Raw genomic sequence first — 26,018 nt, forward strand, 5'->3', positions numbered from 1 at the left:
TGAAAAAAATCAAGTATCAGGGGCCGGCCCCGTGGCACAGCAGATAAGTGCCCAGGATTCGCCGGTTTGGATTCCGGGTATGAGCATGGCACTGCTTGGCAAGCCATGCTGAGGTAGGCATCCCACGTATAAAGGAGAGGAAGATGGGTATGGTTGTTAGCTCAGGGCCAGTCTTCCTCAGCAAAAAGAGGAGGATTGGTAGCAGTTAGCTCAGTGCTAATCTTCCTCAAAAAAATTAAAAAATCAAGTATCAGATCAACACTCAGTAAGATTGCAATTAAGCAGCATTCTTTCTGTGTTGTTTTAATTTTTAACAATATCGTATTTATATATTGCTTACATAGTTAAAAAAATATAATAAGAAAAATAAAAAGTCTGAGTAGAAGTATGATGTCCTAAAATTTGGAAAGACAAAATTGTCCTTGGAGCTGATCTACGGCACATGAACCTGGCGGTGTCTGGACACGTCTTTCAAACCCTGGGCAACAGGATAAGTGCTTTAGGCCCACTGCTCTCTCACTTTCTCCATCTGTAAACAGGGTTACAATTCTGGTCCCTCTGAAAAGCATAGATCCTGAGGGGGCAGGGGGAGGAAAGGATCATGAGGTAACACTGGCAAAGCTCAGGGACCCTTCCCCTGCTCATTCTGGCCATAGATGGCTGACACCGGGTTGCTAAGATGGTAGAACTAACTTGGAGCTTTATTGTCTTAATTCATCTTGATAAGGAAAGGTTATGCCTAGTTTGAGCTCATGATATAGCCTACAAATTTCAGAACTTCCCCTATTAGGTGACCTTTTACAGGAAGGAAGCGCCTTAAAATCAAGTGATAGAGAACTCTCCTCTAGTTGAGGAGTTTTGTTCTCACTTTTCGTGAGTTAGAATGATTTGAAAAGAGAGTTTTGTCTTACGTGTTGCTAAGGAGCTAATAGTATCTAGACTCTCTTTTTGAAAAGCAAATTCTGTCATGTTTTGTGATGACAAACTGGACCAATGTGGGAAAAGGGGAGTGGAGAGGCCTGAAGATGTCTGAGGATCTGCCCAGCTTGCTCCTCTCTTTAAGTTCAGCCCATTCCATCCACCCTTCCTCAACTGTCATCCTCTGCAAAGTTTTCTTCAGGACTTCCTAGAGCTTCCTGTACAGAACCAGCCAAGTTTGAGGGGATAATTAAATATTTGGAGGAGGGAATGGGCTTGTGAGCCATCTGACCCGCTTTTATTTGCATTCTTTGAGTGAGTTGAACACTGAAGAGCAATGTAACCAGTTCCGGTTGGGCCCTGAGTGGGTCTAGGTGTGAACTGCTTTAGAAAATCTGCTCTGGGCTCAATGATACTCTGCTTCTGTTGGATGGAATCAAAACTCTTCAACCTAGCATCCACCAACTAGCTATTTTTTGTCTGCAGCAAGTTCTTAATGTTTCTCTGCCTCCTCATCCTCTCTGTAAAATGAAAGCATTGGTCTTTCTCAGACTTTAAGGGCACTCACAGCTCTGGGATTCCATATTCAAAACCCTTAAACAACCCATGACTCTTCCCCAAAGACGTCTCCTAATGGTCCACTCAGTTTAGGTCAGGCCTGGGACAAAAAGGCATAGGAAATGGTGGGAAAAGCTTAAATGGCCACTTCTCACTTAGATGAAGAGACCAATGAAAATAGCAATAGCCATCTCTGTCTTAAAGAAAATACCAGGAAGTTTCCTTTAAGTAAAATTCCTTTGAGGATAGAACATTAGGAGGCCAGAACAGATACAGGAGTTGGAAGGGTTCCACTTTGCCAGTGTTTTGGTTTTGGGGGGAGAAGGGGGAGTGTTAATGTCTCATTCTGAAAGTTCCAGAAAAATCATCCATTGGGCTAATCAGTTCAAGGGAAAAGAAGAGAATGGCAGCTCTGTTTGTTGAGTGGGTAAGTTTAAGGGAGTGACAGACAAAGAAAGGTGAACCTAACATTCTAATTAACACTCCCCTCTGTTAATACTCCCTGTTTCTCACTCTCCCCTCCTTCAAATGGCTTTGAAGATAGTAACCCCAGGTTCTCCTTGAACTGTAAAAAGATCTAAACATTTTTACATAATTTAACACCTCAGAGATGAGAAACCAGAAACAGAGGTCTTTGTCGCCCCTCCCCAAAGCAAAGCTCATTGCCCCTCTGGCAATGTGTCTCAAACCTTGATCTATCAGAATTACCTGGGTTCCTCGAAAAATATAGATTTCTAGGACTCGCCAAAAGTCGACTCAGAATGCCCTGGAGTGGGGCCGAGAGATCTGTACTTTTGACAAGCTCCCACAGGTGAATCTTTTACCCATAGCATCTGAGAACGTTGGCTCTATGACCTAATCAATCATTGGTAATAACTGGTCTCATATAATCTATCTCAGGACCATTCAGATTCTTTTTGAATAAAACATGTTCCAGTAAGGATGCTGTTTTAGAAGACAGTAAGCATGTCATTTGCTAATTATGGCAGTGACACCATAAAATAAAAGTGCATTACTGAATGCTTTCAATTTCTTATAATGATGGTAAGGTGGCATGTCATGGGGCCTTTTTAGCCCCAGACATCACTCTAGGGAATTCCAAACAGATATAGACAAGGGCCTTTAGGACCCGGATCCTTCCCTCTCAGGCTGTTTGCCCACAGGAATAGGATGTCCTGAAGCAACACTTCCCCCCAGTGAAGTGTTGATAAGTCTGGTTATCAGAAAGATATTATTGGGAGTGTGATATGCAGGGCATTTACATTTTCTTGATAGGGTTAGTCATATGAAAGCTGACAAAGAAGGAAAAAGAGCAGTGCTGTGGTGCAATATCAACAGACAGCTGTCCCCTGGCTTCTCGATAAATAGGATGACTTGCATTGCTGAGCGGTGTAGTCACTGCCAAAGGCATGGCCCTCTCACATTTCTTCCTGATTCACATATTCAGTGGGGTTACTTGTCATCCCCTCCCTCTTCTGCTTCCCAGACATTGCGTCTGGAATGAAAATTCACCTGCCTCTGAGTTGGCCGCGGGTGGGGGCAGGGGTGTTACTTGGGTTCCCAGGTTGGAAGATTATCTCACCCAGCCCTGGCTATATAAGCCGACCGGTGTGGAGCGGCTCACAAGGGCCGACTCAAGGGAGTCATTCCACAGGAGAAGAACATACAGACGAACTTCAGGCTGACATGAAGATGCTGAAAGTAGAAGAGCTGGTATGTAAGACATTATTTTTTATGCAATGAATACTGGATCAGTCTTAATTCTTATTTGAAAATCGAAATACCCCTTTCTTTCCGGCATAATGCACAGGTACTCTGAAAATGTCCAATATGGAAAATGGTTGGTTTAGGTGATGAAATAAGTGAAATTGGAAAAATGGAGCTGGCAGTAACAGATTCTCTACATAGTTCCTATTTATTATCTTCTCCTTTGGTTTTATTACTAAACAGTGGAATCGCATGCAGTTACCAAAATGCCTTAGGGAGGAAGTTCTATTGCAAGAAATGTATGTCTGGAAACTTTACAACTCAAGGCCAAGGGTCATCAAAAGTATCTAAAATGGAAGAATTTTAAATAATCAGAGAGGGGTTGGGATTTTCCTAGGAGAGATGTGATGAAGCAGATTGAAAGTAGATTTAACTATATCAACCTAACCTAAGACCTGATTTAACTGAGCAGAACAAGGTAATCCTGGAATAGTGCAGCAACACGGCACAGCCCAAGATCTGACACTGTGCTGCTCGGAGGTGTCCATCACCAGGGAGGGAGGACCGGGGGCCTCATGCAGCATCCTCTGTGGAGAGTGACCCCAGGACCCCACTACTTCTGACCCTGCTATCTTCTTCCCTCTTAGGTCACAGGGAAGAAGAATGGCAGCGGGAACACAGGAGAGTTCCTTCCTGAGGATTTCAGAGATGGAGAGTATGAAGCTGCTGTTACTTTAGAGAAGCAAGAGGATCTGAAAACACTTCCAGCCCACTCTGTGAGCCTGGGGGAGCAACAATGGAAAATTGAGAAGCAACGAGAGGCAGAGGTAAGAACCTTCCATGGAATCCATAGTGGGGGGGGAGGGGGGTGACCACAGAGTAGGGATGGAGGTGCCAGGCAGGAAGGAGAAAAGAGAGAAACAAGATAACCACAACCATTGCAAAGATGTTTCTTTACCAAACTCAAACCCATAAAGAGGCAACTTCCATGGGTCAGGTAGTGGGAAATAATTGTCTGGCAAGACTATGACCTTTGGATTCTGAATCAATGATTCAATGTTCTATGACCATGTTCTGATTGAAAGTCTTGGAAAGACAAACATGTCCAGTGAATTTCTGATGTCATAGGCCGTCTAGTTAATCCCAAGCAGAGGAAACCTCTGTTTCTCAATAACGTGGTTTGTGGTCCACTGATCATTGTTTGACTGTGTCCGCTATCTGTGTTGACAAGATCTGTGTTGCTGGGCAAATTTTCATTACTTACTAACCACAGATAAAACACGCATTAGTTAGCTGTAGTCCCAAGACAGTCTGTTTCATGGGCCTTTCTTAGTGGGCCACCTGAAGGAGTTTGGCTTTGATATTTCGGAGCTTAATGCTTATTATTGGGTTCTTTGGGGTAAAAAGAAAAAAAAAATTCTTGAGCATGATTTAAAAATCCTACAGCAATTGGGGGTTTGTTTGTGGAAGTGAATACAAAATCCTCTCTTAGAGACCAGAACCTATCTCTAAGTAGTCCAAAGCTGACGCTACAAGCAAAAGTGAAGATGAAGGCAATTAGCTGAAAAACCAGACCCCCAAATACTTAAATCAGAATTCACTGAATCAGAATCAAAGACTTATCTTAAATGTTTTTATTTTTTTGTTCAAACTGCAACAAACTTATCTCAGACCTTGCAGATTTTGCTTAGACACAACCAGAATGCTTATCAGTAGAACTCACCCTAGTTTGAAATACGGATTTCTTTTTTAGCTCAAGAAGAAAAAACTAGAACAAAGATCAAAGCTTGAAAATTTAGAAGACCTTGAAATAATCATTCAACTGAAGAAAAGGAAAAAATACAGGAAAACCAAAGTTCCAGTTGCCAAGGAGCCTGAACCTGAAATCATTGTAAGGACCGTTTGGTTTTGTCCTATGACACGTCCGCCGTTGCGCTCCAGGGGAATGAATATCTGTGGAGGGTTTGACTGATGCTGGAAAGCTCACGGTAACTCTCACGCTATTTTTCTGGCTGTAGACAGAACCTGTGGATGTGCCTCGGTTTCTGAAGGCTGCCCTGGAGAATAAACTGCCAGTAGTAGAAAAATTCTTGTCAGACAAGAACAATCCAGATGTCTGTGACGAGGTAAGGCTTATACAGAGCACTGCGAAATCCAGCTCATTAATTTTGTGTTTCTTATGCTTTACTGCAGCCATGCTAATATGGTGCCAAAAATCCATCCACCTGAAACAGTTTCCCCAGCTGTTGCCACATATGCCAGTAGCATAATAGGCGAGTGCTGTGGTCCAAAAAGAGGAAAAATGCTGGATTGGTCCTATGGATTGCATCATTTTTTGCACTCATACACTTTCAGCTGATTTTTCAGTTTGCCTTTAACTTTTTAGAACCTTGGGATAGACTTTTAATGAGGCAGGACCAACAAGTTACTTTTGGAGAAATTATTAGCATTGACTTTGATTGGACCCAAACACATCAGCTCTAGACAGGGAATCTGGAGAATGGAGTTCAAGTACCAGCTCTATCACTACTTGACTATGTGATTTTTAGCAGCTAATTTGCATTTTCTGAACCTCAGTTTCCTTATCTGTAAATAAAGGGCATTGGGGTGAAATCACGCCCAAAGTTGTTCCAGCTCTAATAGTCTATTCATCCATTCATATGAAGTCGATTTATCAGAAATCACTAATCCTTTTTGTATTCTTTCCCCTATGAACTGAAATGGGGATTCATTTCTGAAGTTAAACTAAAAATGAGTCTCCCATTCTCTTACAAATGAATTGAATACTTTTTGATATTCAACCTAGCAACAGTTCCAGACAGAAGAAAACTATCTGATCTGCATGGCAAATACTTCCCAAACAAGGAAGGTGCAAAATACAAGAAAGGAAAGTGTCAGCATTTTGGTAGCTTTGAACCTTTAAGTTCACATCCCTTGATTTAGACCTCTGAGCACATTGTGGGAAGCTCAAATCTCAGTTGCAGGATAATTGTTCTAGTTCTGTAATTTTAGTAAACTTGACATTTCTAATTCATAAAGAAGCACTCGAGGTCCTATCTGTTAGGTCATCAGAGTCCCCTGCTTCATACCTCTTAGAAAGGATTTATACATATTTTTATATGCATTGCTATCTCTCTCTTTTTTTAAAATCTCTATTCTGACAGTATAAAAGGACAGCTCTTCATAGGGCGTGCTTGGAAGGACATTTGGCAATCGTGGAGAAGTTAATGGAAGCTGGAGCCCAGATCGAATTCCGTGATATGGTAAATATATTTCTTTGCTTGGAAATGAGCCAAAATAAGTAGACTATATGAAGCTTGAGAAAACCTACAATGAAATACTGGGTTGATTGGATTGCAAATTTATCTGGGAGAACTAGGCAAAAGCTCCTTTCTCCATACAAAGGAAAGCTGGGAGATGGGACCATGTCATGTGGAAAGTATTTTCCATACACACCAAAAAGGAGAGGAGTGTTCCAGGGAAAATAAGGAAGTGAAAGCTGTTGAACAGAATTCAATAACCTCATCAGAGGGCTGGGTCATTATCAAGTCAGTAACGTTACTGAGAAGTAATACTGTCAACACTTGCCTTTCAACATCCCTGTCCTCCCATTATACACGGCAGTCTGCTCGTGGCCCCTTGGCTGCCAGCAACACATCAGCATTCTCTAACTGCACACCTTCTATGATAGACGCCCACTGCCATCCATGAGATTTGGGGCCAGACGGTATACAAAATGAACTGCACGTATGGAAAGTCGCTGTTATTCAGACCTCAATAATTCAACCACTGTGATTTCTACAAAGACCCGTATGCAGCATATTTTATGACCTGAAGATTGAAGCTGGGAAAATGCTTTATTTATTTAACTGCAGCTCAATTTGACTTTACAGCAAAGTGGAAAGGGGATATGAAAAGTCCAAAGGATATGGCTAAAACTGAACCCAAAAGACAAACACACAGAAGAACAATTAAAGAAACAACAAAAATAGTTTCCCTAGAAAGACAGTAAAATTCATGAGTGTGGAATCCGGAAAGCCGGAGATCTATCAAACAGAGCAGTCAAGAGGGACTCTCCTCTCAGTAAGCGCAGGATGCAGTGACCATACATGAAGATACTGGAGGTACAGAGGCTGTGGTAGCACAAATGACAGCAGAGAACCAGCAAGAGAGGAGGAGAAAACAACAGGGATACAAGAAGTGTCAGATCCAGATTAAAGGCTCCTGGAAGGGACTACTCTTATTCTGCCAGAATTTTTAAATATACTTGTCTAGAACTTTTGGGTATATTTGGCAAAAGTGGCTAAAAGTTCCAGGCAGATGTGGGTCTGAATATTTATTCTGCTACTTATTAGCTGTGTTTCCTTGGGGAAGAAGCTTGGATATTTTGGAGCCTTGTTTTTCTCATCTGTAAATGAGCACAGTAACACCTCATAACGTTGCTGGGGGGATCAATGTGTCTAGAATGTGTAGCACCATGCTGGCATGAGAAAATTCACAATAAATTGTAGTTCTGAATCTTTTTTAAAAGAGATTTATTAAGAGTCTCCTAATTATGCACACACATGCACACAGATACACACACACGAGTGCATTCACACATGTATAGTGAAAACATTTGACAATCTAGATGAGGACAACCCAGCGTTACCACAGATGCCGTAGGAAACCTGGAATTCCTGGGCCTTAGAAACCAAGTACCAATTCCTTGGACCAGGTTCTTCTTTATGTTAAGTCATGTCCATTTATCTTCCTGGTACAGCTTGAATCCACAGCTATCCACTGGGCAAGCCGTGGAGGAAACCTGGATGTCTTAAAACTGTTGCTGAATAAAGGAGCAAAAATCAGTGCCCGGGATAAGGTATTTCTCCTCCTCCCACCACCGCCCCCCTTCCTGTCCCTCTCCTCTTCCTCCTCTTCTTTCTCTCTCTTCCCCTTTTCTCCTCCCTTGCCTCCTCTCCTTCCTCCTTCTTCTCCCTCCTCCTCGTTGCCCTCCACTACCAAATCCACCTCACCATTGCTGTCAGCTGGAAGCTCATGGTGTGCATAGTCACCATTGTGCCCACATCCCCTTCTTGCACATGCTTTGGGGTCTGGGAGAGCCTCTGTCTTCACGCCCGGTGAATCAGTGGTGTTCTTCAATTTCCCAGTTGCTCAGCACAGCGCTGCATGTGGCAGTGAGGACTGGCCATTATGAGTGCGCGGAGCATCTCATCGCCTGCGAAGCTGATCTCAACGCCAAAGACCGAGTGAGTAGCTGGACAAAGTTTGGCCTCTTTAAGCTTCATTCCTCATTTATTTGGAATCACTTCCCAAGCTGGGTACCCTTTAGGTGCCTACTTCCCGGCCTCAGGCCCACCTTTAGCCTGTTCACTCTGCTTCTCTAGGAAGGAGATACTCCCCTGCATGACGCTGTGAGACTGAATCGTTACAAGATGATCAGACTCCTCATTATGTATGGCGCCGACCTCAACGTCAAGAACTGTGTAAGTGCTCCAGACACGGGGCCCCACTTGCAGGCTTTCTCATTTACAAAAGCGTATCTTACATACTTGAAAATATTCCCACAGTGGTAGTATTTCAGGGGTCTTCTGATGATTTAAATGCCCCTGTTAACCCCATAAGGACATTGCTAACCTTGGCAAGGACTTGGGTCACCTGGTCAGAGATGGGGGAAGCCATAGTGACTGCTTTGACTTCAGTGCCTAATATGGTGTCTAGTAATTGTTTAAAAATTGTCTCTTGAAAATAAAAGACGGTCAAATTGCTCACCTTCCCAAACACAACCGTAGTCTGCATGGGCCACCTCTGGCTGAGCAAGACACCCACCATTCCTGAAGTGGGCTAAAATTCCACAGTGGTCAACACAGCCAAGGGCCAATGAACCCAAATTAATCAATCTCTATCTGAGTAATTCAGAATAGGCCTCCCCTCTTTACAACAGCATGGCATGCTACCACTTTCTTCCAGAGGTAGCATGCTTTTGCCTATATTTTTGAGATAATTTCCATTCATTCTCCACTTTGGTGTATCTGCACATCCCTCAAAATAATTTCCCTATATTTAGACCTGAAAAATGCTTGTATAAGTCCCTTCCACAAGTACATATTAATTTAGCTTCATCTGTAAGCAGGGAATGTAACCAACTTTTCCTCATGGTCCCAATTCCCAGACAAACGTCATCTAATATAAGCTTTAAAAATATCACCCAGAGGAATGAGTGTAAATTACTGAAGAAATAACTTGAAATAAGCTTTTGGAGAATCACTTTACAAAGAAGGAGAAGAAAACCCCAGTCATCTTAAAATGTGAATAATTTCTTCCCCTTATTGTGTTACTATGAGACTGAAATATTTTAGCACTAAAAAAAAAATAAACTGGCTTGGTGATTTAGGAACAAAGAATAAATGCAATAAATAGAGACTGCTTGGGGTAGGAAAGTGTTAACAGTAGGGTTCCCTCATCCTTGATATTAGGACTGGTCTTATCTAATTATTTAAATAAACTATCAGAAAAAGAGTAGATTCAATGAAATCTCCAAAGCTGCAGAAAATACGATTTTTTTCAGACAGTGAGACACTACCAGCAGAGGAAGCTAGCATATAGATTGGGGGAAACTGTGTAAGCAGCCAGAAAATCAGGAGATAAATTTCAATAGAGAGGAGTGCAAGGAATTTATGGAATAGCCCAAAATATACAAATAGGGCTCAAGGCTCTGAATTATTAGACTCAGGCATAAGGATTTTGGAACTATTAATATCATTGACCCAATGGATTGATGTTCCCCAAAAAGACCTCTAAGCTATTGGACACCATCTTGATGGGGACTGGAAACAACACACGATGCGTTATTCTATCGTTGTCCAAAACTCAGTCTTAATGTCTGCTGATGTGTTTTTCAAGGAAGATGCTAGAGAGGTAAGAAGTTCCAAAATGAAGGTTAGAGGGCCACTCAGATACGCACAGGGGCCATGCAGATCACATACATGACTTAAATGGGTGGCTGCAGGAGTCTGTGCACGTAACTTGTAAAGGTGGTGGCTCTTTCCCAGCCCAGTCTGTTGCTGCTCTGTAGAACCAGGGGTACTGTGCTGCCAACTCTTCTGATTTTTTTCAGAGACCACAAATTCAGCTGGGAAATCTCTTCATTGCCAACTGTTGCCAATTAATTCCAACTTTAAAAAAAAAATCTAAGCTCTGTTTGGGCCCAAACAAAACCGGTCTCTAGACTGATTTGCATCTCAAAGCCGCCAGTTTGCAATCTCTGGGTTAAAGAGACTTCTCAATGAATAAAAATGGAAAAATTTAGTACTTCTCATATTTCAAGACAAGAATTGAGGTGACATAGTTTTAATTTTTGTAAATATTTTGAGACACATGCATAAGGGAAGAAAATTTCGGTCTCAAATATTTATTCACACTTGTCATTGCTGTCACCTCCAAGAAAAATAAATTTCCTGGGAGCCCAATGTAATTCTGAGCAGTTATGAAAAACCTACCCCCTGGAGCAGGAATAGTCCTGAGCAGTACTTGAGCACTTAAGCCCAGGTGTTGAAGGAGTTCATTTACCACCAGCTTTTATCAGTCAAGGAATCATCTTCCAAATTGATAGGAACCGGTTTTTGACCAAGAGATCAAGATTACCACCCCATGCCCATTCTGCAGCATACTGGAGATGTATGGAGGCATTTTTTTGAATTCCAAAATGCTTGGCGTGCTCCTGCCATTTAGTGTCTAGGGACTAGGCATTTTTATCAATACCTGAAATAGTCCCATAGGAAGAAAACCACTGCTAATCTCAAATGCCAAAAGCATTCCCTGGGAAACAGTGAAGGACTGGTTTGAATATAAACTGCAAATCACTCATAGTGGAAAGCATAAAACACTTCAGTAACACACCTATCCATCACCTCATTAAACACACAGAGAGGGGCTGTGAATTTATAGATGCCTCCCATCTGGAAGTGAAATTTCTTCATCTATTTTGACTAGGCTGGGAAGACCCCAATGGATCTGGTGCTACATTGGCAGAATGGAACCAAAGCAATATTTGACAGCCTCAAAGAGAACTCCTACAAAACCTCCCGCATAGCTACGTTCTAAGAGAAATGACGACAGACTTTTCAACAGCTGCTCTTCTTCGGTATTTTGAAGGCACGGCCCTAATGAGTAACTAGTCATAAAATCCAGCTTCTCTTCATCAACCTGTTGTAAAGCTGCACCTAATGAAGTTTTGACAAAGCACAGGGATATAGGTATTGAAATTTCCCTTAGTGAAGCTCACTCTATTTATTTTTATTTATTCCTGTTTATTTATTTTTTTAAACTTACTTCGATACCACAGATATTCAGATCCTTCGCAATCATCCGTTTGGTGAGCAAAGCTTAATTTGTGTGTAACACTTCGGAGTCTTCTTGTAGACAGTTCTTAAGCCATGTTACAGAGCAATGCTCTCAGGGCCTACTCATGTGTCACCTCGCTCATGGAAGGTCCTTCAAGGTGTTTTTAAAAGACGAAGGTGATAATGCAGCCCTCTTTTCTCTTGAGTTTTTAATGCTGAAGTTTGAGGCAATGGAAGGCATGTGGTGACAGGGAAGGAAACAGGAGAATGAAAGCGACTCTGTGGGAAGGACAGTCGAGCCAGCCTGGGCCTGGTATTTCTTACCAAGTCAGGCACAGTATCGAGGTAAAGAGAACGTTGGAGCGTGCGCGAAGAGTAGTGGAAGGAGCAAGCACCGGGGCCATGCAGAACCGAATCTGCTCAAGAAAGATGAAAGTAACTGCAAATTGTAAATGTGTAAATGTACATTATGTTGTATGTATACTTTATATTCATAATAAAAGCGAACAAACTCTAAATCTCTTTCTAAGTACTTCTATAAGTATCGAGGGAAAGCAGCATGTGAAGGAGGCCATTAAGATGGGGTTTTTCTTGCCTTCCAAGTTCCTCAGATTAGGAATGTCCTGTCAAATAGGACTTCTCAGTATCTCATGTGTAGACAGATCACCTGAGGGTCATGTTAAAATGCGGATTCTGATTCTGCCTGTCTCGGGTGGGGCCTGAGATTCTGCATTTCTGACAAGCTCCCAGGTGATGCAGAGGCGGTGGATGCCACAACCACATGTGGAGCAACAAGGCAAGGTCCAAGCAGGGCAAGTTCTTTTGGCCCCAACCATGGGGAGAAAGAGACCCCTGGTGGGCAGAATAGTTACTGCAAGTTAAACATGTGCTCTTTAAGAAGTTCCCATCAGAGCTGGACTAATCTGAGATTTCACAATTATTGTGGACACCGGCTGGCAGTGTCAGAGACACCCCTCCCACCACCAACCCCAACGAGAAAACACACCCGGTCCATGATTTTTGACCTCCAATGTAAGCTATTTTGTTCCCAGGTGTGGGGCCACATGCTAAGACCCGTAATGAGAAAACTCGATAGTCTCTGCACTGCCTTCCTGGAATAGATGAATATCAAATAATCACAGGAAAAAATTTATAGTAACAATCTGTGGCAAGTACAACGAAATAAAAAATACAGAGTGCTGTGAGAGTCTAAGACGTGGAGGCACATCATTTGATGGAGGGGTCGGGATTTCTAGAGTCTTCTCTGAGGTGGTGACCTTTCAGTGGAGTCTGAAGGAGAAACGAGTTATTCAAGCACAGCGTTCCAGGCAGCAGAGAGAACAGAGGAAAGGGCGAGGTTATGGGAAGAGTCCGGCACTTTAGGAAATGCATGAATGCTGATGTGAAACACTAGCACTGGCAGCCACCCTTCCCTCCCCGAATACCCTTCCAGATAGGGTCACACACGTAACCTCTCAACTGTGCCTCTAACACTCTGAGACGGTGTACAGTGACAGTCCATAACCAGGTCTCCCAGTTAGCTGGTCATGGACACATACAGAGTTGTGAGAATGGTTTGAAATATTTTTGAACCTTTTCTATCTTGTCTAACAACCCGTAGAGTTCACTTTCCAGGAGCACTGGGAGCTTCATTCCCTCTGTTATCTCCTTCCCTCCCAATCCCCTTTTGTCACCCCTCTACCTTTCCTTGAGGGTCCTGGTTGTAACCCATCAAATCCTTGAGGCTCAGGGTCCTTCCATTTCTTCCAAGTAAAGCGCCAAATGTGCATAAGCTCAGAAGCCCCTATGTTTCTAATCTGTTCCCAGCTGCTGCTTTTGAGGTTTTCAAGAAGTCACATCTGCAGTAACTTTACTTCCTTCCTAATCTAACACGAAAGTCCTCAATATTCTACCTGGTGCAATTGGGGCTCATAGATACAAAGTCAGCTGGCTGAAAAGTACACTGAGGTGGAGCATCAAAAAAAGTTGAACATACATCCCCTTAAACATTTTATTTGAGTTTAAAACATATAAATGTATGCCAATCTTTTAAAGGAGGGTCAAAGCCGGTTCTTGGGAGAATGGATCCACTGATGGGAGACCTAGTTGTCTTTCCTGAGTTCCAGTCTCTTTAAAGAAGAGAACTTACGACTCCAGTGAAGTAATCCAAGTATAGCAATTTTATGATTCTTTGTTCTATTTCTGTAAAGAATGTCATTGGGATTCTGATTGGGATTGCGTTGAATCTGTAGATTGCTTTAGGTAGTATGGACATTTTAACTATGTTTATTCTTCCAATCCATATACATGGAATGTCTTTACATCTCTTTATGTCGTCATCAAGTACAGCATTTTTACTGGATTGCCCCTAAATCTTAGTTGTCCCGCTCACACCTCCTTTGACAGCAGTTCTTTTTAATGAGTCACCTTTTTCAAATATTTCAAAAGCATCAACTTAGTTTTCCTGGGAATTCTTTTTTGCCCCCCCATTGTTCACAAGTTTTCATAATTTTTAGTTAATTTACATGATTTTATGATGCTAAATACAATGGCATAAACAGCCCTGTGAATAAACACACACCTCAACTTCTGGTGAATCCCCGTTGGGTGAAGGCAGAGGCGAGCTGGCACTCGAGGCAGCGGCAGACTCGCGGTGTGTGGGCTCAGCAGCAGTGGCCGTCAGCTTAACAGAGGGAGTGAACGAGGCCAGTCCATCAAATCGCTCAAGCGCAAGTCAGTCAAAAATGCTTTACATATATGTACATAGAGAGAGAGAGGGAGAGTCCTCAAAAAGAACCACTTCTTGAGTAGTAAGATTAAAAATCATAAGCCATGTATATTAAGTAAAGCAGAAAAGCACTGAGTTTTTACATGAATACGAAACATTTTTAAAGAGTCTCCTGAAACATTGAATCATCTTATTCAATTACCCCTGCCGCTTTATCACTTCACACAAAGGATAAACTAACCAGTCTCTGTTTTTCTCTTATGGTGTATCTAAATTCATTAAGCTGGCAGTCTTTTTTTTTTTAATGCTTCCCTAGATTTTGTTTGTTATCTTAATGGCTTGACTATAAAATCATTTTTATAGACTACTGATTTCTAGCTCCAAGTGAAAAAGTCAGTCATACGAAGGTTTTCTCTCTGTTGTGGCTGATGAACTATCAAAGGGAAGAAGGGAGTGTTGACAGAGACGGGGGGATTCTTTTCAGTCCTCACACTTGGCTTTTTTGCAAGCTGGAAGAGAATCATCATCTGCTTCTGATGGCCGAGGCTTCTTCACTGTGGCAATGATTCCAAAAGCGGTTTTTCTAGTTTCTATAAAACAAAAGGGAAACCATAGTGCTTGAAGACATGATTTAAAAAGAGGTGGTTTAACAAGTTTCACCATGTTACTTTGACTGACAGCACTAGTAAATGATAAAACCATAATGAACTGCTACATGTGCTGATGCCATTTACTGTTAGTACCTTCCCCCCACCCCCAACATATACAAATATCGGTATATTACTAACATCTAATTCATTCCAAATGGATTACCTCAAGGGTAAAATTGTGGGGCAGGTTATGTCTATGGTCTGTCTGTGGCATCTTATATAGCATAAGACCTTGGTGCAGCAGATGCTTTAAGTATGGTAGAAAGACAGATGAATAAGACAGCGAGGACAAGAGTCAACTGCATTGCTCCCATGGTGGGGCGTGTGCTCACTTTATTTTATAGCACGTACCATATCTGCGTCCTTCACTAGATCAATGTACCTCTGAAGAATCAATTGTATTGTACTGCCAACACCCAGCAATGCCTGGTTATGTAACCACTGTTCAACGAATACTTGTTGAGTGAATGAAGAGAATCAAACTCACATGTTTATTGATCTCATGTGTTAGTGATGACAACGAACAAAGAAGAATGGGAATTATTAGATGTTTAGGTCAGGTTGGCAGCAGAGTTCAATTTAAATTTAGCTAACTTCTGCTACATATCTACTAATGGGCCAGGCATTGTGTCACCTCTGGAGGGTATAAAGATGCCTAACACAGTGCTGCTTCCTACCACACACCGAGATAAATGCATTCAGGGCAAGTACAATAGGAATGGCGGCACCCGCAAGAAAGAACTGCCTGGATGAATCAAGAAAGGTATCATAAAGAGGTGATACGGGAATAGGAAAGGAATACTTTCTTCCTCATTTTTTTCTTCTTTTCTCTTCTTTCCATCTCAGAAATGTTCTATTTTTTCTCACATGAACTTCTTAATCTAAACTGACAGACTATAAACAACTGAAAAACAAGACTTTTATAGTTATCAGATAAAGTAACCCAAGTGGGAGTCTTTTAGAAACAAATTTATTTTTTGTAATAGCAAGAAGCTGCAATGTGTATAGGGCTAAGTGTCCTCACATTAGCATTTCCTTTAATCACCCTGCCAAGGACATTCCACAACTACTTCTACAGGAATTATTTCTGAGTACGCTGTTTTGCTCTAGAGGAAATAAGGGGCAGTGTCCCCAGCAGGTCCATCTTAGTCCAAAGGCTGAGTGGACACCAAGCTCATCAATCACAGGCTGAAGCCTCTGGCCTTGAACCTCATTCCTCTGCCCCTTCTCCACAACCTTAGAAGTGCTACCACTGAACCCCACAGGCTCCATCTGATCGTGAGTCCCTGCGGCAAGCCTTCCAATGTCGAATGCCAGCGACTACATGTCCCAAGTCTTCTGTTTTCCAGGTATCCATTCCTGTACTGCTTTCACAATTCCTTTCATAAGGTTTCTAGATTCTTTAAGAACCTCTTAACCGTCTTCTGGTAGTGCTCCAGTGCACATACGTCCTTCTTAAACGTGGCGCTCAGGATGACAGAGGTGCCAGCTGGAACTGCATCAGTGCAGAGGGTAGTAAGGGGACTGAATCCCCTTGCTTCAGAATCCTGTATTTCTTCTAAGGTAACCTTAGACTGAACTAGCAATCTTAGGAACATAACACACTACTGTCTCATACCAATCCCAATGTCAACTAAAACCAGGGTAACTATAATTTATCCTCTAGATGTGTTAATTCTACAGGGACAGCAGGTACAAACTAGGTCTGTCCTGGACACACTAGGGTGAACGGTACTGCTACTAAAGTCCACAAAGTCTTCCTTTCATTTAGCTTTATGTATATCGTATGTTGAACAGTTGAGTTTTTTGAAGTCAAATTCAGAACTTCCTATTTTGCCCTGTTAACATGTTTTTACACTTCCCTTTCATGTTTTAGAACACCAATTGTTATCCAAAATCTTGATGATTGCTTACGTTCATTTAAAATAGACAACAATTCTGACAGAACTAACCAAGTGTGAGTCAACAGTTCCCTAAGTTCAAGGCAATCTTGGTGAAGTCCTCGTTACTACGGTCATTCCCAGAGCTTACGTGATGGCTACACAACACAACGATGCCAAACTAAAAACGTTGAAAACAAAAGGAAAATCATCTAATTCACAGTAAGTCAAAACAGTCACCAGTTCTCCCAAGTGGAAATCAGACCATTAAAATCTAGACACAACACACAAGCCCTCAATAACCTAACCATTCTATGCCAAATAACCAAATCGATATGTAGCCACCTACACTGGTTTGAAATTGATCAGGGTGATATCAAGTAAACTGCTTCCTGACCACTGCTACTCGTCCTAAACATTACAAAGAGAATGAAGATAAAACAGCAGATCGAAAGTGTAAGTTTTTTTCTTTTAACAAAATCTCACTTTCATTCCCCAAAGTCTCAGCACATCAAATACTTCTAGTCCAATTTTTTTCATCTGATGAATAAAAAACTCAGTGGTCCAGTAGGCGGAATTAAGGTGAGGAGGTAGATATGTATAAACGAGATGTGAGTAAACACAGAGTCTGCACATACTTGAACATGTAAACAAAAAAGGAGCAAAGAATCATAAGTTGTAATAAATGTGAAAAGTCACAATTTGAGTTTGTTAGCTGGGTTTTAAAAAATGTATTTGCTGTTTTTGTGTTCCTAATAAATGGCTTACCATACGTTAACATTTCAGTTCTCTAAAACTGATTCTCAGCAGGGAAAGCGTGCCCCTCTGGAGAGGGAGGAGAAAGGGGGATTAGAAGCCTATCAAAAAATGGAGGCAGCGACACATATGCAGAGCTTGAAAGACTGCATTCAATACTCATTTCTGTAATGCAAACTGTATTCATTCCACAAACTACAGGGTGAAAAAGCATTGATGGGTATGGTTAAAACAGGCTGAGAGGAGATGACCCTAAGGGAACTCTGCCGGGCAGGATAAAACAAGCAGATACCACTCAAATGTTTGATAACCATGATTGGCTTCTAACAGGACCGTTGGGTGTTTTTACTGGAAGAACTTGCTCACCTCCATGAAGAATTGCTGCTCGGCAGTTGGTGGACACCGCAGCCTTGGCATCACTTTCAGACAGCCCAAACAGCAAGCCTCTGGCGGGATCATTAAAGATTTCAACCCAGAGTCAGCCAAGGACACAAGACTAACAAAAATATAAGTGAAAAGGCCAGCTCACCTGGTCATACAGAGAGAGCTGCTTCACCTCTCCAGGAGGTCTTAGCCCAAAGGGAACGCATCTGAGAAGAGGCTCCTCTAACTCTAAGCTTTTCTACAGAGTCCCTCCTCCACCTTTTCCCACCTCACCCTTCATCCAGAAAACAAAGGATGAAGCTCTCTACAACCTGATGTAATTCGTTTTTGAAGCTATTAGTTGGAAAACTTACAGTAAAAGGTTGAGAAAAATATCTTGTTCAAGTATAATATATCAAATTCAAAATTTCCTAAAAAAGAATTTCGGTACCTTCTTACTCAGAAAAGGATACAAGTTTGCCACGTCATATGGGCCTCTTATTTCTAAAGGCTAAAATAAAATGAACAAAATACAGACATGAGAGAAGTTATTCATAACATTTCAATGACTTCATCTGCAGTAAATTAATAGCATGCTTAAGTAACCAAAAATAAGGAAGTCAAATTCCATAAATTTTAGTCCTTATAATTTTGATGAGTTTCTTAAGTTTTTGAAAATATAAAAGATCCTTGAAAATCATTTTGTAACAATATAAAGAGAAAACTATTGATATAAACAAAACTTGAAGCCCAAAAGGAACTGGGATATATTTTATTCTTCAGCAATTACAATAAGCAAATGTTGTTAAAAATGAAAACATACAATAAACATTCATTATATTACTATTTTAATTTCTCCCCTAGAAAGTTTTCCAAGTTTTAACAAGGTACTTAATGCCAGACTTACCCTTTCTGCAGCACTAGATATAATTACATTCTACAAAACAGAAAGTGATCACTATTAATCTTAGATAAATGAAAGAAAATTCAGAGTCTTATAATACAATAACCAGTAATAACATTTTAATATTTAAGGCTCTATAAATACCAACTTCTTTTAAAGATAAGGTAAATAATTAAAATGAAAGAATGAAAGAACTCACATCAAACTAAAAGCAGCCTATAATAAGAAATAGAATAGGCCTTCTCAATAGATGTTAGAAAAGATGAATTAGTTTTAAAAACTAGTTGAAAAGGTCATATAACCTTAATTCAACTCACTGATGACCAACAGTTGTTATCTAGACTATTCTTTTCACAGTGGGTAAACTGCACATGCCTTACTGAAAGATGAAGGCTTTCAATACATCTTTTGCCCCCTCGCATTATTCTTTCCCTTAAAATTTGCAGAGCGCATTGACGTGGGAGAATTTGTTCTTGTGCCTTTCTACTTTAAGGAAAATGAATCAGTTTGTTAATTCGAGTGTATTAATAATAACACACTGCTAGATTTGAAAAAATCCTAAATTTACAGAACTTACCTTTCCTTTGCAGATCTGCATCAAATTGAGGGCATTGGAAATTGTATACCTTCTCATTGTGGAGTCTTTGATAGCGGGGCTATAGACAAGTTCAAAGCTCACACCTCGGTCAATGGCCTTCATGAGAAGTAAAGAAAATAAAAACATCAAGGATAAACACACACTGTCCTACTACTTTATTTTCACTAAGGCTCCTCCTCGCTTCCTACCACCCACCCCCTGCATGTCAAGGTACAGCCTTAAACAAAGGCAGATTTACGCCCGAATGGCACCATCCACAGGAGAAGAAAACAGATCTGTGGCTCTATTTGATCAACAGAGTTTATCTTAGCTGTGGGGAAGCTGACTTTGTACAAACAGAAATCATGAAGAGGCTAAGGAGAGCAAAATCCCAGTTGGGGGGCAGAGGGCTTTTACTTCATGAACTAGCAAAAGGAAACCGGAGATGTGCTCCCTGCACTTAGGGTAAACTGCTTGCAAACTGTAATCTAAGTAATTCGATCCAAGAATGAAGAGACAAAGAAATGAAGAGCTGAAAAGTGTCCAAGGGACAGGGGTGGGAAGGCCTCTCCAGTCATTTATGATGCACATGTTGAATGAAGGAAGACGAACAGCCACGTTGAGTGCCAGACACTGTGCTGAGAGTCCTATGTACATATTTAACCTTCATAATACCTTTATAAGGCATTGTGGGAGAGACTGCCAATCGCCCCCAATATCTGTTGTCCCCTTTTTCTTTACTAATGGACACCCTGATTTTTAGCTGGACTCACGGATGCCCAGCAAAAAAGAAGAGGCCTGGGCCCTTGACGATTCTGTTCAGCTCACCAGACAACTTGGTCTTTTACATGAGAAAAAGAAATTTGCTTATTCAAGGCATTCTTAATAAGTAGGCAACCACAGGTAAGAAAACAGCCTGAAACGGGTGGAAATGGGATTGAAATCCATCACTACATTATGCAGCTTCCTTGAGGAGCAACTCAGTTTCTTTACTCATTCACAAGAGAATTGTATTAAGACACCTTTGTGTGGGAACAGTGAGCAAAAGCTGACCTCCTTTCTAAGAGCTTACAGTTAGCAGGGGAGACTATCAAATAATTACACAGAAATACAAAGCTTCAACTGTGATAAGCGCCATCAAGGAGAAGTTTAGGAGTGGGTGAGGAAGGAACTAAGCAGTAAATAGTAGAGGGAGGAGTATGTGGAAAGGCCCTGGGGTAGGAGGGAGCACAGCAGCAAGTAGAGAAGGTCACAAGCTGGGGAGGGGAGAATGAGGGGGCCCCTGTGGTGGGAGTGGAGGCTAAGGAGGATGGGACGGCCCAACCATCTACTGCAGTGCAGGTCTAGAACTGGAGACAGGATGAATCTTAACGGCAATAAGAAGCATCAGGAGGATTTTAGCATGAAGGTGATAACCAGACTGTAATGGCAAAGCCCCCCAGTTGCAGTGTCTTTTGAATGAAAGGAGGGAAGGCAGTCCGGTCCAAGTCTGTGCCTGGCAGATAAAGTTCTACTGCGCAGTGGACGAGTCGGAACTGGTCCAGCTGTGGCTGCTGGAGGTCTACTCCCGAGCATTTACAGGAAATAGAAAAACCCGTCCCGTTCCAGAACTGGTAGCCCACCTCGATTTAATTCAGGAGTACCTGGCAGGCTCCTTCTACTTTCCCTTCCTGAGCACAGATTTCCTTTTTTCCATCCCCCAATCTTCCCTTTCCTTAACTTTTCCTTCTGCTTTGAGGCTCCCAGGTTTTATTTTAGATTTTCCTACATATCTGATATTTGTTTAGTTAGAATTTACATTCTAATTTCCACATTGCAACATACCCTCTCCCCTTTTCTCACAACTTTTTCCCACCTCTAATTCTTGTGTTACTTCTGGGAATGATGTCCGTTATGATATTCTTTGTGCCATAGTTAAATGTCGCCTCATTCTCCCTGCCCAGCTTGTACACTGAGAACTGGCATCATGATACTTCTTGTTAACACACAGCTGCATTTCTACAAAAAGTGTTTATGATGTTTATATTCCGAGTGAATAAACAGTAGCTTATGGAAAGGAGGTCATTGATAATGCTGTTCACTACGGATTATCCATCATAAAAGGAAGCAGGATGAACTTGGGTAATGGAAATTCAGATAAACCAAAACACCTCCTTTAGCCATATTCTCAACTACTCCTCTGGCTATTTTTCTTACCAAAACTACTAATTAGCCAGAGGCTGACTTGTATGTCTTGTCTTCATCCTTCTTGTTGCTGAACTAAAACACAAGGCAGTAGAATGGAGAAGAGGGGGAAATAAAAGATGTGGATGATACACAGAACTGGGTGATCAGGTCTCAAAGTATTTCTAATGGAAATTTAAAATTTTCGCTTCCTCTGAGGACCAGATCAAAGTAAAAGCTCCTTTTCGGGGGGAGGGTGGGGAGAAAAAAATGACGTAATTATCAGTTTATTCTTTAAGAAAAAAGATCTGATTTTGATCTTAGTACATTAATCAAGTTCACTTTTAAATAGCTAAGAAAACTCTGAGACAGAGAAATAAAAGATGATGTGCTATTGAAAGTTGTGAAGATTTCTTCATAACACCTTATTTGAAATTTTTAGATAGATAAAATACAGGTTCATTACCTGGGCTCCTGTTCTAAGACCATTTTAATGTAAATTGCCTTAAGCTCATCAAATGATTGTTCATAACAGCCTCTTCATAAAGAATGACAGCACCTGCCTGATTGGCCTTTGTTCGCATCTCTGACCAAAGGTTCTGGAATAGGCAGATGATCAGATTTCTTTACTCAGGAGAAATAACAGCCATACTGTCGCTACAAACCAAGGGCAAGTGTGTGATACTTGAATCAAGAGATACTGGTGATAAAATTCCAAGAACTTAGCAAAGCTTAAGAAAAGAGAAAGGAAACAGGGAGTTGATTACTGGGACAATACATAGATTCCCTGTTAATTTGATAAAAATTAGCTCTTTATTGAATTCAAAAGGATGATTACTTTTGGTCTATCTGTCTTTAAGATAGGTAAACTTGTTCACGCGATTCACAAATCAAAGTAAAATAAGAAAGCAATACGGAGTCTTATTTCTATCTCTGCTCCTGTCTGTCCCATCCCTACCTCCCATAATCACTCATTAACTTCTGTGTCTTCTTCTAGAGTTTCTTCACACAAATATAAGCAAATATGAGTAAATATTATTTTTCCTCTTTCTTACTTAGAAGGTAGCTACGTTCTTGTTCTGACTTGAAGGGGCTTCCATGTCAGCTCCCAACTTCCACATTCTATTTTATAGCTGCATAGTATTCCATTGTAGAGGTATGGCGCGTATTTAACCAAGTCTCTACTGATAGACTTTGGGTTGTTTCACTCTTTCTGTAGAATAAACACTAAAGTGGGATTGCTGGGTATTATGGGTTGAATTGTGTCTCCCCATAAAACGTATGTTGAAGTCCTAACCTTTAGTACTTCAGAATGTGACCTTATTTGGAAAGAGGGTCACTGCAGGTGTAATTAGTTAAGATGAGGTCATACTAGAACAGTGTGGGTGCCTAATCCAATACGGTCCTTCTAAGACAACGGCCACGCAAAGACAGGGAGACACACGGGAAGAACACATTGGGAAGACAAAGGCCGAGACTGGAGTTATGCAGCTGCAGGCCAAGATCACCAAAGACTGCCAGCAAACCACCAAAAGCTAAAAAGAGGCAAAGAAGGATTCCCCTACAGATTTCAGAGGAAGCAAGATCCTGATGACACCTTGCTTTCAGACTTCCGGCCTCCAGAACTGTGAGACAGTAAATTTCTGTTGTTTTAAGCCACCCAGTTCACGGTACTTCGTTAGGGCAACCCCAGGAAAGTAGCATCCTAGGTCAGAGGGTAAAGCGTTTGTAATTTTGATAGCTGTTGCCAGTTACCCACTCCCCTATACGGACTGTTCCAATTTACACTGTTACAAGCAATGTATGAGAATGCCTGCTTTCCCATAGCCGTACAACAGAGGGTATCATCAAACTTCTGGGTTTGTGTCAATCAGACAGGTGATTTTAAAGTGAATTTCTGGTATCATCATGAATTGAAGCAGCTTTCATCTTCAAGAGCTATCTCTATTTCCTTTCTTGTGAAATGTCTTTTTCCTATTCTTAATCTATTTATCAGGACTGTTCAGCTTTCTTTTTTAACTTCTCAATTTCTAGGAGCTCTTTATATATTAAGGAGATTCAGCCTTTTGTCTATGAGATGAGTGAATATATTTCCGCCAGTCTGTCATTAGTCTTTCACCTTTGTTTCTGATGTTCTTTTACCACACAGACATTTTTGATACTGGCAAGTTTGCTGGCACTGGTCCAAGCACTGAATCAATAAAGTACTTAACACATTTAAGTTCATAATATGTGTGATGAAAAATAAAGTTTATGGAGCACTCACACCCAACTCAAGTACAGATGGCATGATTCCTGGAACCACCTCACTGCTTCAGACACCGTTTACTGGACATCTCTCAGTGGGGACTGATTAGACCACAAGGATAGAAACGGATTAGGGTTAAAGGAAGTGGTGAGAGGAAAACATCAGAAAGAGAGTAAAGCAGACCATCAGTGAAAATAACTCAAAAAACTTTCAATCATTGTGGAATGGCAATAACATTGAAAAAAATCAAAGGGAAGGTAAAGATATGTACTGCTTAAAAAAATTCTTCTCAAAACTTCAATTCATAAAGATCACCTTTTTTTGTTTGGTTGGTCGGTTCCTTTTTGGTGAGAAAGATTAACAACAGATGTTAGCTCAAGGACAATGTTCCTCTTTTTGCTTGAGGAAGATTGTCATTGAGCTAACATCTGAAGATCACGTTTTAAAATATGAAATTATTCTGTGCTTAACAGAGTCCCGCTGTAAAGTAACTTTAAATAGCATTATCCACTGGGAAACGACAGCGGATTCAGAAGCAAAGATTGAGTACAAATCCCAAGTCAACCCTTGAGAGAAGAGTATCTGTGTGAGCCACAAACTACGTGGGTCTCAATTCAGTTACCTACATAATGGAGATAATTCACATCTACCCCACCCTAAGGCTGCTGGGCTAGAGCAGGTATGAAAGTGTTTAAAGTATAAAACGCCAAATAATTAGAAGCCATTTAATTATCCAAGAGGAGTTGAATTCAATCTTTCTGAAACCCAATTAGCACATGATACAGTTGTGATTCCACAAGTTACTTAGACTCCAGAAGAGGTCTGAGGAGACTGTGGAGGGAATTACCTAAAGGAAATCAGGGTGCCCTACGCATGTGGTGAAGATAACAGAAAGGATGAGAGCCTGAAGGTACGCAAATGGAGCGCTTTGGGATGTCCCAGCTCCTGTGCCCTCCTGCATAATCCCGACCTTCTTTTCTTTTTAACTTTACTGAGGAATAATTGACCATTACAATTGTATATATTTAGAGTGTACCATGTGATGATTTGATACACATATACACTGTGGAATGATTTCCAAGATCAAGATAATTCACACATCCACACATCTATCACCTCACACAGTTAACTCCTCTTTTTTTTTTTTGGTAAGAACACTTAGGATCTGCTCTCAATAACTTTCAAGTTTACAATACCGTATTATTAACTATAGTCACCCATGCTGTACATTAGATCCTCAGAACTTCTAAGTAAAAATTTGTACCCTTTAATCCTAACCTTCTGAGCGGAAATTCTCACATAGCTTATGGCCTCTAGGTAAAAGACTAACGAATGCAATGTCTTAATGCCCCAGCTTTTCATAACCACAAAAGAAAAGGGTATCCAAATCCAAATTAAGATCTGTGCCCAATAGAGGGATCCTTATAAAGCCAACCTATCAACTTTTCATGGCCAAAGACAAGTTTATTCTCAAGGCCAAAGGAACACACAAGGGCCAAGACATAAGACGGAACTGCCACCCACATTCACTGCATATTCTATACTCTCATGATGAATATATTTCCATATTTTAATGTAAATATACAGCTTCATATCCAGAATAGATAGTATTAGATACAAATAATACATACATACTCATACAACTACTATTATTTACCCTGAACAACAAGCTGGACACCTTTTCTTGTATGTTTCCAGCTTTCTCTCTCAAGTGAAAATTACGTGCATAAATTAACAGGGACTTAGATTCGGCTTCCTGACCAATTCACACCACAGCCTACTTCTACACTAGATGAAGACTAAAAATAATCTTGCACAGCCTTTCCCTCCACTCCATCATCTAGTTTTTATTAAACAACATATGTAAAATGTTCACAGCAGATTTTTTAAAAAGCAGACGCTGTGTTAAATACTGCATATCCCTCTCACTTGTCAAATTTTTACTTTTCAGAATTCTTAAATTGAAAAATGTGGGAATTAAGCCAAACATAGCCATCAAACAGCAGCAGCTTTCCTGACCTCACAGATGGAACCAGAGGGTGGGATGTCCTACCACTGCCGTCTCCAGCACCCTTCTCCTCATGCCACCCCAGCACCTCACCTCCCTCACCTCACTGTGTCTGCTTCCTGCCGAACGCTGACAACCAGCTAAAGGATTAACCACAGGCAGAATTTGACTGTGTGCCCCAAGCTGTACCTTGATATGCTAAGTTAGATATACACT

At 41.1% G+C, this 26,018-nt stretch overlaps 2 protein-coding genes across 3 annotated transcripts in view; one reads left to right on the forward strand and one right to left on the reverse strand.

The window, feature by feature from the left end:
• Positions 1-225: 225 nt before the first annotated feature.
• On the forward strand, positions 226-12,043 carry ANKRD1 (ankyrin repeat domain 1). The gene is made up of 9 exons (XM_001501251.5): positions 226-3,189; positions 3,831-4,010; positions 4,937-5,074; positions 5,202-5,309; positions 6,348-6,446; positions 7,946-8,044; positions 8,334-8,432; positions 8,571-8,669; positions 11,176-12,043. The coding sequence occupies exons 1-9, from the start codon at positions 2,977-2,979 to the stop codon at positions 11,284-11,286; spliced, it is 1,146 nt and encodes a 381-aa protein (XP_001501301.5). The 5' UTR covers positions 226-2,976; the 3' UTR covers positions 11,287-12,043.
• RPP30 (ribonuclease P/MRP subunit p30) overlaps positions 11,783-26,018 on the reverse strand; it is a 28,039-nt gene continuing 13,803 nt past the window's right edge. The window contains exons 7-11 of one of the 2 annotated variants that reach the window (XM_001502781.6): positions 19,384-19,500; positions 18,810-18,839; positions 18,376-18,413; positions 17,906-17,985; positions 11,783-14,843 (exon numbers count right to left, since the gene is read on the reverse strand). In XM_001502781.6, the coding sequence (XP_001502831.1) occupies positions 14,734-14,843; positions 17,906-17,985; positions 18,376-18,413; positions 18,810-18,839; positions 19,384-19,500 (375 nt within the window). In that variant the 3' untranslated portion in view covers positions 11,783-14,733. Of the gene's footprint in view, positions 14,844-17,905; positions 17,986-18,353; positions 18,414-18,809; positions 18,840-19,383; positions 19,501-26,018 lie in introns of both variants that reach the window. The other variant, XM_023642854.2, reaches the window with a different exon arrangement.

The sequence above is a fragment of the Equus caballus genome, chromosome 1 (genome assembly GCF_041296265.1).
Source record: "Equus caballus isolate H_3958 breed thoroughbred chromosome 1, TB-T2T, whole genome shotgun sequence".
Lineage (NCBI taxonomy): Eukaryota > Metazoa > Chordata > Mammalia > Perissodactyla > Equidae > Equus > Equus caballus.